Source organism: Panonychus citri, unplaced genomic scaffold (genome assembly GCF_014898815.1).
Source record: "Panonychus citri isolate SS breed McGregor unplaced genomic scaffold, ASM1489881v1 Contig00028, whole genome shotgun sequence".
Lineage (NCBI taxonomy): Eukaryota > Metazoa > Arthropoda > Arachnida > Trombidiformes > Tetranychidae > Panonychus > Panonychus citri.
Genome location: NW_026515433.1, coordinates 2,456,859 through 2,469,117, shown reverse-complemented (window position 1 = coordinate 2,469,117; position 12,259 = coordinate 2,456,859). Strand labels below are relative to the sequence as shown.

Sequence of the window (12,259 nt, the reverse complement as noted above, 5' to 3'; positions counted from 1 at the left end):
TTGAGCTGAAAACTTGACAATTAATCAACTACAACCTTTTTTCATGATTAACCCTATCCATTAATTGGTATACAACAATTTACAAGTGACCTTATTAATTGTGATTTTGAAGGTTGATTTAGTTTAAATTGATTAACATCATCACTATTTTATTACATTTCTTGATTAATATGTAATTAGTTAATAGTACTAAAAGTTGATAGTGACAATTAATTGGCTGATTGTATTTCAATTAAACTTAAATAGTTCCCATGTGACTTGGCAATTTATTGATTGTCTTCTTTAATTGTGATCAACTGTCTTAATTATTTGAAGAAAATGAGAAGAAAAAAAAATAGAAATTGATTCTCAACAATTTAATTAATTGTCTGAACTCAGAAAATCCGTAAAAACATAAATCTTTTTCGTTATCATGGTAACTCCTTTAATCTAACCAGATTAACTTTTCGTTAATTCCGTTAATTTAAATGATTTAGATGTCAATCAGTGAGAATCATGTTTAATTGTTACTTGTTACTCTGTGGTCATTGTCGCTGATTGATTATCTTATCCACTAAATTGTAATTTATCAAATTTTTCAGATTAAAATGTTAACTTCCGTGAGTAAAGTGATACAGAAATACATAAGCATTTGATTTGTGATGATTAACTTTAATTTTAATCAAGTTTAATCACGGATTAACTGATCAAGATGATGATCTCCTTTTTTTGGTTGATTTTTAGTTACATCAAAATTTGGGTGAAAACTTTTTTTTCTTAGTGTTTGTTTTGTCTGATGAAAAAAAAAACAAACAAATCACAACAATTTATTTTGTCGATTGGTCCATTAAAAGGTCATCAACAATTTAATTTAGTTGTTAATTTAGATTAAGATTCAATAATCTTGTGAGGGTCACTTTTAATTGTTACACTTACTTACTGATGATTAATATTCATGATAACATGTTGCGATTATATTATCTGGGAATGAGTTACTTTTGATTGTACATAATGTAATTAATAAGTTTCTTGTTCATGATTAACTGTTAATTTATCGTTGGGACATGTTAATTTCATGTTAAAGTGTATCTAAAATTAACTTACGATACAAATTAACCAGTTAATTGTTTAAAAATTTAAATATTCTGATAAACTTTGACATAAAGAAACAATAACAACCAGTTGATTGTTATTGTTGATGATTTGTCCATTTGGTCAATCAATGTTGCTATCAGATTGCAAGGAAGGTCTAAAATTGATTCACTTCAAGTAGCAATTAGTTAATTTTCGCTTAATTGACCTTCAAGGATTGACCATTAAACTGATTGTGTTTCGTTCCAGAAATGATCCATTTCCAATATGAGATATTTGATCTTTTGCCTTTTTATCAATTCTACACTTAGATGATTGTCTTTCATCCTGTTAATTGATTGATTACCGATGATCCAGATTCCATGGTTGTTTAATTGTTGGTGGTTTGATGGTCATCTCATTGATAATAATTAACTATCAAAAGAAAAGATTAGATTAGATTTTTGAAAATTTTCTCCAATTAATCAACATGTTTCTCTCTGCGCAACATCAACACTTTACCATAGAAAGAAAAATTAAATGAGTAACTTTTTCTCTCTCATGTAATTAAGATATTTTTCTGATTTAAATTTTTCTTACCTTAGAATATTTGATTAGCTTGAAATTTTTCTAATTCTAATTGTGAACATGATTGTCTTTAAATTCCAAGTTATGTAACCTGTTCGCTTGGTTGATTCTCCTCGGTGGTGATTGTTGTTTTCCAGATTCTCTTATATTCTTTGTGTTAACTTTTCTTTTCCCACATTGAATTTTTTTTTCTCTCTCTCTTTCTGTCTCCAACTTCTGGTACTCTTGAGGTGATTTCAGGATGATTATCACGTTGCAACCGAATATAATTACTCCGGATCCTGATTCAATTCGACATTTAGAAAATGCTGTCAGTCTCTATAATGGAAACACATTCCTTGGTAAAGGAAATCTATACATATCCGAACAAACCTTAACTTGGATTAATCCCGAAGATTCCAGTGGAATTAATTTCACCTATTTCGATATAACCTGTCATGCCATTTCCACTGACCAGAGTACCTTTGACCATCCATGTATCTATATGATGGTTCAGGTGGAAAACTTCAAGGAACCAAAAAATGGCCAATCAATCAACCAAGAAGGAGATGGAGACAATGATGAAGGAGAAGATGAAGAAGAGTTTGAACCAGATGATTATGAAGAGATCAGATTAGTCCCAGAAAATCGGCAATCGTTACAATTATTATATAATATTCTTTGTGTATGTCAAACACTTAATCCAGATGAAGAATCAATTGAAAATCAATTGTAATTTTCTATAATCATCAAAACAAAAACAACAACAATGAAGAAAAACATGAAACCAAAATTAGAAAAATGAACCTTGAGAATTAAATTCAATCAACAGGTTGTCAGGGAACAAACATCACAACCATTAAGTCACCATAATGTCAAAAGATGAAACAATTACCAAAATAATTAAAAAGAAAACAAAATGAAACAATTAACAAATTGAAGTTTCAAAATTAACGCGCAAACGAAGGGACAACCATTTGACTCTTTCTTTTCTTCTCTGTCTAATTTGCTGTCTTTTTCTCTTTTCTTCTTGTTGACTTTTTTCGCTCCTGATGAATTTTAATTTAATTAACTTTACCTGTGAATTTAAAATTGGATTTTGTGTTATTATTGTTCATCTCATCACAGGGATCAAGTTGATACCAAAATTATGATAGATCAACAGTTACTTTAGTTGTTTTTCTTTGTTACCCTTAAAACTGAGCTATTATTGCGTCGTATTGATAAAAAACTGAATTTCTAGAAGACTGAATTTTTGAAAGACTGAATTTTTAGACAAATGAAGTTTTAAGAAGATTGTATTCCAAAGCGGTTGAATAAAAATGTGACCGCTGAGGGCAACACTCGAGGTTGTCCAGTCACATTGACGACCGTAAGGGTCTTACGAATCTATATTCTTTGTCAATATTTGTGCCATGTGACAAATTTTATTTTCCTTAACAATTAATTTCAAGTTTCTGTCAAAATTTTAATCTTGTTGTTAATTCACTTATTAGTTTGACTGATTCAGTTAATCTCTATTTAGAAGAAGCATTTTTACTGAGATTTTGATTATCTGGTTTAAAATTGATTCGCTTTCAGTTAATTCTTGTTGTTTTCTCTACTCACTTGATTGTTAAACATCAACAATTTCCTTTTGCTTTACTTTTACAAAAGTTTCATCATGTCTGATTCTCTCTCACAAATTCGTTCAATCTGGTCAAAGTTACCTTACCATAGTAACCACAACATCAACCAAATATGTTTAGATTTAGTTGAAATTTATAAAAACTCTATGGGTCCTGTTACTTTTAATGACCACCAGCTACACTTTATTATTAATCATTTTTCGACCATCATCTTCGCCCATGAATTGGATCTTTGTATTGACTGCTGTTCGTACGTATGAGGTCAGGGGATATGATTGGACCATGGACGAGGTCAAGTGTCATTATCATTCCCTATTCTGTCTGATTACTATGGATACCGTTGGAATAAAGTCACTCGCTGATCGACTAGCTAGAGACATGAACGACCATTAAGAGATTTTTTTCTTTCCACTTCTATCTTCCAATTCAATCTCTACAACCACTTGCTCTCCTTCCTCTTCACCTCCATCAACACCTCTCACAGAAATACAACAAACCAAAGAAGATTCAATCGATAGTCAAAGTGTAATACACAAAGAATGGTTCCACGAACTAGTGTCCAGTCGAGAACTTGAAACAAATGAAAAAGCGAGTAAAAAACACGGAAAAACTCAACTTGTTTTCATCCGTCTCACAGGAACGTGTCTTCGAGTCTCCGAACCTCAGTCCAAAAATATCAAACCTCGTAAATTAAATGAAAACAGTTACACCAATTTCGCTTATCAACGACACTACGATCTAATAAACTTGAAACGTCTTTATCTTTGGCTTCCAAATAGCATTCGTAATAAGAAAAAGTATCTTTGGGTCAAAAAGTATCCCATTGTCTTGGAAATCGATGGTAACAAAAGTTACACCGAATCAAGTGGTTCTAATGGTTCTAATTCATCTCGAACAACAAAACTTATTCTTTTCGCTCGAACTCATCGATCAAAGGAAGAATGGTACTGGAGACTTAAAGATGCTTCAAGAGACTTTTTTCTCGATTCAGCTGAAGAACTAAAATAAATTCAATGTAATTATCACATTGGATAAATAATAAAAAAAATTAAAACTAAAATTGGAAAAATGAGCTGATCGACTTTGAGAATAAATTTAATCAACAGGTTGCCAGGGAACAAACATCACAACCATTAAGTCACAATTATGTCAAAAGATGAAACAATTACCAAAATAATTAAAAAGAAAACAAAATGAAACAATTAGCAAATTGAAGTTTCAAAATTAACGCGCAAACGAAGGGACAACCACTTGACTCTTTCTTTTCTTCTCTGTCTAATTTGCTGTCTTTTTCTCTTTTTCTCTTTTATGTTTATGTTTTATCAGAATTTCATTTCAGTGTTTAAATCTTTCTCTGTGTTTACCTTCGTAATTAACATTTGTGCTTTTTTCTATTATTTTATATTCTCTATCATGTTTATAAGAAGATTATGATGAGTGGATGTTGATGTTGGTTTGATCAATTAGAGATGATCGTTGATAATTAGATTTGGTTACCCAGTTTTCTATTGAGATGGATAATCATCATCATTTGTTTAAATTCTATTGCCAGTGATTGTTTATTTTTTTTGTTCTCTTTAATTCTTGAGAAATGAAGGAAAGACCATTGTGACTTGACAATAATCATCAACACAATAGTTTCACCATCAATCGATTCAACAAGTTGCAAAAAGAAAAACTATTCTACATCAGCAACGTCAATTCTTGGGTTTTTATTGCTCTTCTTTTCGCCTTTCATCTTTTGGTATCAATTCTTCTCACTAATTTATGTTCTTTTCATACAAAAGCTTTGCAATTATTTTAATTATCTTTAAAAAGAACAAACACTCATCTCTCTCTCTCTCTCTCCTCTTTGTTTACATAAAACGTATCTTTCTTTATCTTCATCTTAATCCGATCAACAACATTTCAGTTCCCATCAATTGCTTTATTCTCACCTTTCCAATTCATCATGTCCAGTAACAAACCAAAAGGATCGATTAGTTTTAGATTTAATAGTAAATCTGGTGATGATCATTTGGAGGAAGTTCATAATTTCATTGATGACCGTTCATTTGGTATTGATAGTGAATCAAATTCTCGAGCATCTACACCGATGAAAAGTGAAACAAGTAAATTAAATGATGTAATTCTTTCTACATCACCATCTTCATCAACATTATCTTCATCTTCCTCTTCATCATCATCGTCATCATCATCAACCACAACCACCACAACCACCACCACAGCAACAACAGTAACATCTTCAAAGGTTAAATCATCAATCTCTGATAATTCAGGTATTTAACTCTTCCATCATAATTACACTAGACTTTTCAAATAGCTGCAACAAAATATTACCATTAATATCCTAGGATATTAATACAATTAGTTAACTCAAATCTAATTTCAATGGTTAACAAACTTTAATCAATCTCCCATTTTGGAATATTTTTCCTGTTACCTTGTTGTTGTTTCTGACAACACAAAGTATTAGGTCATTAAAAAGTGTTAGATTCTAATCATCAAAGCCTTTTATTTAAATAACAATTACTATTGTTAACAATTAACATCATAACAATAATAATTTACAACAACCTGAACGATTCTTGTTAAATCTCACATGAAAAATGAAAACATCATTTTCCGTTGTTATTTTTCAATTGACTATTTTATGTGACAAATATTATTTTCCTTGACAATTAATTTTAAGTCTCTGTCAATATTTTAATCTTGTTGATAAATCACTTATCTATTAATCTCTATTTTGCTTGATTAAAATAAGAAAAAAGTTACAATTTATCAGAATCATTTTTTTTATTGAGATTTTGATTATCTTGGTTGCAAATTGATTCGCTTTTTTGATTTCAGTTAATTTCTGTTGTTTCCTCTATTCACTTTATTGTTAAACCTAATTGTTGATCATTGATTGTAATTTATCCGCAAGGTTATGAGTCTAGTGAATTGCTTGTTTCTTATTGCCATCATTATTTGTTTTTAATTGAAAATCATGATAATCATCAAAATAACAACAACACAATTAATGTTATTATGTTTTAATTGCGTGACTAATTTAATTATTTTTACTTTTTTTCATTTATATTTGTGATATTAATTTTTTTGCTTCTTCCATTCACACAATGACAGTGAAAGATTTTTTCACCTCAAAATTAAATCGTGGTCGCAGTTTTGATCAACATGGATCATCAGATGATTCGAGTATTCCATCATCTTCATCCCCTGGTTCCAGCTCAAAATGGTACAGCGAATCTTGGAAGAAATTTCAACAAATTATCGAGGAAAGGAAAGAAAAATCAGCTCGAGAAAAGGAAAATAACAAAAAGGACAGAGATTCCAATTCGATTCAAGGCACAACCACTACGCAGACAATAACATCATCATCTTCCATTCCATTACCATCTTCATCATCCGGTGGTTCTCACAGTGGCTCGTTTTCATCTGAAAGAGTAACGGAAACAGTTAATGAGTTTGGAGAAATTGGTGAAAAAAGTTTTCGTAGTTTCTCATTAACGGAACCAATCAATGAGAATATTGTTCTTCCAAGTTCATTAGTGTCATCGAAAGATAAAGATAATCATGTTAAATTCAGTAATAGTGATAATATTTTCTCACTTCGAGATTCAACAATCAATAACGAAGAAGATGATGATTGGTTATTCCGACGACCACCAACAGTATCTTCATCAACAGGCAGTTCGACTGTTAAATCAACAACAGCCACCAAACCAAATGAGCTTAATTCCAGATCCGTGATACGAAGTGATGAAAATGAAAATAACTGTGAACCAACATTATCGTCGACCACTTTATCTCCGTCCGAATCATCTGGTCAACCATTTCAAAGATTAACTAATCACGATTGGTGGATATTGAAAAGTCAATCAGGATTTGTACTCTTATGTTCATCTTTCGTAGCCTTATTTTCAATCATAGTAACAATAAGGTTACCCTTTCCCTCTTACATTAATGGTTTCATCCTTGGAGTAATCATTTCATTCCTTTCTGCTGGTCTTCTCGCAATTTACTTGATCAATTTGATTCTGAAACCTTCAGAGGAAGAGGAAAATGAAGCTGTAATCAAAGCATCGAATGAATCACCTCAACCACTTCTATCTTCCAATTCAATCTCTACAACCACTTGCTCTCCTTCCTCTTCACCTCCATCAACACCTCTCACAGAAATACAACAAACCAAAGAAGATTCAATCGATAGTCAAAGTGTAATACACAAAGAATGGTTCCACGAACTAGTGTCCAGTCGAGAACTTGAAACAAATGAAAAAGCGAGTAAAAAACACGGAAAAACTCAACTTGTTTTCATCCGTCTCACAGGAACGTGTCTTCGAGTTTCTGAACCTCAGTCCAAAAATATCAAACCTCGTAAATTAAATGAAAACAGTTACACCAATTTCGCTTATCAACGACACTACGATCTAATAAACTTGAAACGTCTTTATCTTTGGCTTCCAAATAGCATTCGTAATAAGAAAAAGTATCTTTGGGTCAAAAAGTATCCCATTGTCTTGGAAATCGACGGTAACAAAAGTTACACCGAATCAAGTGGTTCTAATGGTTCTAATTCATCTCGAACAACAAAACTTATTCTTTTCGCTCGAACTCATCGATCAAAGGAAGAATGGTACTGGAGACTTAAAGATGCTTCAAGAGACTTTTTCCTTGATTCAGCTGAAGAATTAAAATCGGATGGTGAACAAGCATCAACACCCACACCTACAAGCGATTCCAATTCAAATGGTGATTAATTAATTACTTATAATCAGAAGATTATATTTGTTTAGATGACATTAATACATCTTATTAAGGTTTAATCATGTATTGATGATGTAGAAACAGTTTTGTCTCTATTGATAACCATCCACTTTGTTTCCCTTAGAGATCAATTGAAATAATCCTCATCATTAGAGATTTCAGATTTTGATGAAATTTTCACTTTTATCATCTAATTGTTTCCCTTTATCTTTTATATCCTTCACAGATCATTCTCCGTTAACACCAACCAGAGAAACCTTGAAATCCAAAGACGTCACTCCTTCGTCTGTTTTACCCAAATACGAAGCTTATATGCACCAAATATTAAATCATCGAATTTCTTTATATTTACCTGGAACACTACCTGTTGATGATAGTCATTTACTCTGGTTTAATGCAATGTTGGGTAGAGTTCTTTTCGAATTTCTTAATAATGCCCACTGGTCAAATTGGGCTTCGAAAAAGATTCAACGTAAATTGTCACGAATTAAGTTACCTTATTTCATGCAAACTCTTACTCTCAAAAATATTGATCTCGGACAAAATTTACCTCGATTTCTTGCCGTTAATCAACCTCCAGTTATCAATGAAGGTGGACTTTGGATTGATTTTCAAATTGATTATTGTGGTGGATTTGCCATGACTCTTGAAACTAAATTAAATCTAATGAGGTTAAAAGATCAAGGTACAATTGAGAAAGAAATGAAACCTTTTGGAACAGGAATGGGCGCATCAGTAGAGATCGATGATTTCTCTGAGCCTGAGTCAATTGTTTCTAGTTCAGAAGATGATGAAAAGGATGAGTTTAAGGAAAAAATTGTCGACAGTGAAGGTAATTATCATTTAGATTTAACAATCTTAACAAATAATAAATTTAACCTTTTCAAAAGTGATCAGAGTTGCAAACAAGTTGTTTTGCTTGCAAACCACTCAGATGATCATTTAAATCATATGGTATTAATGGCCTTCGTATGGCTCATGATACTTTTGTTTACTTGTAACTTTCCTTTTAAATTTAATTTTTTCATTTTTTTTCCTCTCTCGTCCTTTTCCCATCTTCTTCAATCATTTAGGAAACAATGGAGCAAAGTTATTGAAATTTGTGGATAAACTCGCGGCATCCAAATACTTCCAACAAGCAACCGATTACAAGTACATAAAACGAGCAATGGAAGGAGTTTCCAATACTCCACTGGTTTTGACAGTATTTGTCCAAGAATTGTCAGGAATCCTTTCAATTAATATTCCACCTCCACCATCCGATCGTCTTTGGTATGGATTCCGTGGAGATCCTAATCTAGTCCTTTCAGCAAGACCTCGTCTCGGTGAACACAGAGTTTCAATGAGCCATGCAATCGAATGGATCGAGAAAAAGTTACAACAAGAATTCAATAAACTTCTTGTGATTCCAAACATGGATGATATTAGTTTATCGGTGATGATGGCTTCTAATAGCAACATCGATATTCAATAAAAGCACCAATTACAAAAGTGCCTTGTGATTTTCCTCTCTCTCTCTCTCATAAACCATTTCCTCTTTTCTCTCACCTTTGATTATCCTCTTCCTCTTTCAACCATTTATTTTGTCTTTCCAATTTACTTTCCTAATTTTCTCCTCTTTCTCTGCTTCACCAATTGAAACAAAAAAGACTTCTAAATCTTAATTATTAATTATTATTCTGTGATAAAAACCAAGTCCTTTTCCAGAAAATCTTGGTTGTGTGATGGATACTAATCATTATTATCTTTCACTTTTCCTCTTAAATATCAATTTATCCTCAGATTTCAAGTCATTTGTATAAATTGATCAAATTTTCTTTGTCCAAATCAACAACCGAATCAATCAAACAATTACTTTTAAACAAAAACAAAACTATTTACAAACTATTGTATCAAATTAAGGCAATGATTTCATTTCCATTTTGTTTTGACCTTTTGTTTAGCTTGGTCAATTTACTTTTCACATTAAAGCGTTAATCTAATTGCTTTCTCAGTGAAATCTTATTAATTTATGATCGCTAAACAAATGAACAAAGAAATAAATAGATTGACACTCAAGGATCAGCACCAGAAGAATAAAAGTAAATTAGAAAGATGATCAGTTTAAAATTCAACTATAATTATATTGAAAGTGTTTCAATTAATCTGAGAAAATTAAACTCTTTAAATCAACAATTAATCTCAAAAAGATTCTCGTTAAGATTTTAGTTCCGATCGCACTGGCGAGGCTTAAATTAGACACCAATCAGAGGCGATCAGTGTCAAATTTGATTAGATTGTCTTAGGCCCTCCAGGCCTTTTTTCATTTACGTTTACGAGCGAAACTTAAACTGGCCCTGAACTAAAATTCGCACTGCGATCATAACACTTGTCAGATTCTCTTTTCAAATGGAAAATAAATTGACGCGCTTTTGGTCACGTGACATTCGAAGCTCCGCCTTATCCATAGACAAATAGAATAGAATTTTTTTCAGTTGATTTTTGAATAAACAAAAACACTTTTGATTTTTTTCTTCATTGTGATTAATTTAATTGTAATTCTCAGGTAAGTTATTTTATTATTGTTTAAATCAATTAAATTTGGTTTCATTGTTTGTTCACTTTTACTTTGATTGGCTGATTTTCTTACTTTCTCTCTGTTGAGTGTTACTATTTTCTCTTTTTCTGTTTCCTTATCTTTTTCTCTACTCTTTGGCAAAGAGTCTTTGCCTTTTTCTTTCTTTCTCTTTCTATCTTCCTTTCCATCTGTTTGTTTATATAGATTTGGAGTCTCAATTCATCTTCAACTAATTTTTTTAATCTTTTTCTGTGATTTATTATCTTTAGTGGAATATTTCATTTCTCTACTTTGGTTCTATTTTGGTTGGTGGTGATTCTGGTAATTGTTAATTCTGTGTATACAATGGCGTCGTTGGTACCCGGCAAAATTACTCTACACTCTACCTCTAAAATACCTTTGAGTGAAAGGTTTAAAATGGTTCAACAAACAGCTCTTATCAAGAAGAATATTGAACCAGTTGTGAGACCTCAACGAGTATCAGTTAAACCTTTGGCTCGAGGATCATTGAAAAATAGGCAATTGGCCGCTGCCTTGGCCAGTAAACCCTCAATTCGTGCTGCTCTGAAGATTAAGAAAAAGCATAAAGCAACGTATATCAGGTAAGTCTTTTATTTCTTCTTGTATATTTTAATTGTCTAAAAACTAACGGTTCTTTCTCTTTTAAACAGTCAAACCTAAGCCAGGTCGAGGTAATGTTGCCGCTGTTGTAAATCGAACATTTGCTGCATCCAGAAAAACCACCAAAAAAAGTATAATCGAGAGGTTACAAGTTGCTCCCTCTACAAGTTTAAATACAAGAAGGCCAAAATTAAACCGAAGCAATTTCGTGGGTGCATCTAAAGTTGTACCTAAAAATTCACGACGAGTCAATCGACAACAAGGTGGAAATACATCGTTTAATAATAAAGCTGTTAGTCGACGACCTGTGGCCAACAGATTAACAAGAAATAACAACAACAACAATAATAATAAGCAGAATAACAACCAAGGTAATCGATCGGTGAGACCAGGAACTAGTAACATCGCTGCTCGTCGAAATCAACAACGACATGACCAACACTTGAAAAATCGTCGGCTCACCACAAATAATAACAACAATTTTAAAAACAACCAACAACGTCAACCCCAGAGACAAAGACAATTTAATCGACGAAATAATCAACAAGGTAAATCTGGTCAACAAGGAGCTCGAGCTCGTGGCGGTGGTAATGGTGGTTTCAAACAAGATCAAGGTAACAGAAATGCCAATAAGCGATTCCAAAACCGAAGACCCAACAACAGACAAAATCAACAAAGAAGAAAAAATCTGAACAGAAATCCAGTTGATAAAGATGCTTACATGGCAAAGACAAGAAATCAGCTTGACGCTGATTTGGATGCTTATATGGCCGCTTCTTGAAAATCAAATCCAAGTTATTGTTCAACTAATCAACATTTTACTTTATCGAGAATAATCCTAGTGGAGAGAAAAGATCAAGAGAAATATTGATCCTGATTACCCCCATCATTTTATTCATCTCTTAATTTTTTGTTCTTTTGTGATTCGAATCTCGCCCTAAGTTAACCTAATTTTCGGCAGGCTGTTGTATGATCAATTAACCGAACATAACAAGAGTAAAAAATGTCTTTTCAAGAGATAACTTTTGGTATTCCTTTTGGAGGAAGAATCATTTCCTAAATTCGG

At 32.1% G+C, this 12,259-nt stretch overlaps 2 protein-coding genes and 1 pseudogene across 3 annotated transcripts; all 3 read left to right on the top strand.

The window, feature by feature from the left end:
* Positions 1-1,580: 1,580 nt before the first annotated feature.
* On the top strand, positions 1,581-2,399 carry LOC128397006 (methylosome subunit pICln-like). Its single transcript, XM_053357668.1, has one exon. It carries the CDS (start codon positions 1,880-1,882, stop codon positions 2,351-2,353), a length of 474 nt encoding a protein of 157 aa, XP_053213643.1. The 5' UTR covers positions 1,581-1,879; the 3' UTR covers positions 2,354-2,399.
* A 2,160-nt stretch (positions 2,400-4,559) lies between these two features.
* Positions 4,560-10,001, top strand: LOC128396997 (testis-expressed protein 2-like). 2 transcript variants are annotated; one of them, XM_053357661.1, is made up of 5 exons: positions 4,560-4,989; positions 5,158-5,524; positions 6,372-8,000; positions 8,242-8,847; positions 9,089-10,001. In XM_053357661.1, exons 2-5 carry the CDS (start codon positions 5,197-5,199, stop codon positions 9,487-9,489), a joined length of 2,964 nt encoding a protein of 987 aa, XP_053213636.1. In that variant the 5' UTR covers positions 4,560-4,989; positions 5,158-5,196; the 3' UTR covers positions 9,490-10,001. The 2 variants fall into 2 exon arrangements, with proteins under 2 accessions (XP_053213636.1, XP_053213635.1); XM_053357660.1 differs by having other exon boundaries at positions 4,561-5,524.
* A 442-nt stretch (positions 10,002-10,443) lies between these two features.
* Positions 10,444-12,215, top strand: LOC128397003 (GATA zinc finger domain-containing protein 16-like; annotated as a pseudogene).
* The last annotated feature ends 44 nt before the right edge of the window (positions 12,216-12,259 follow it).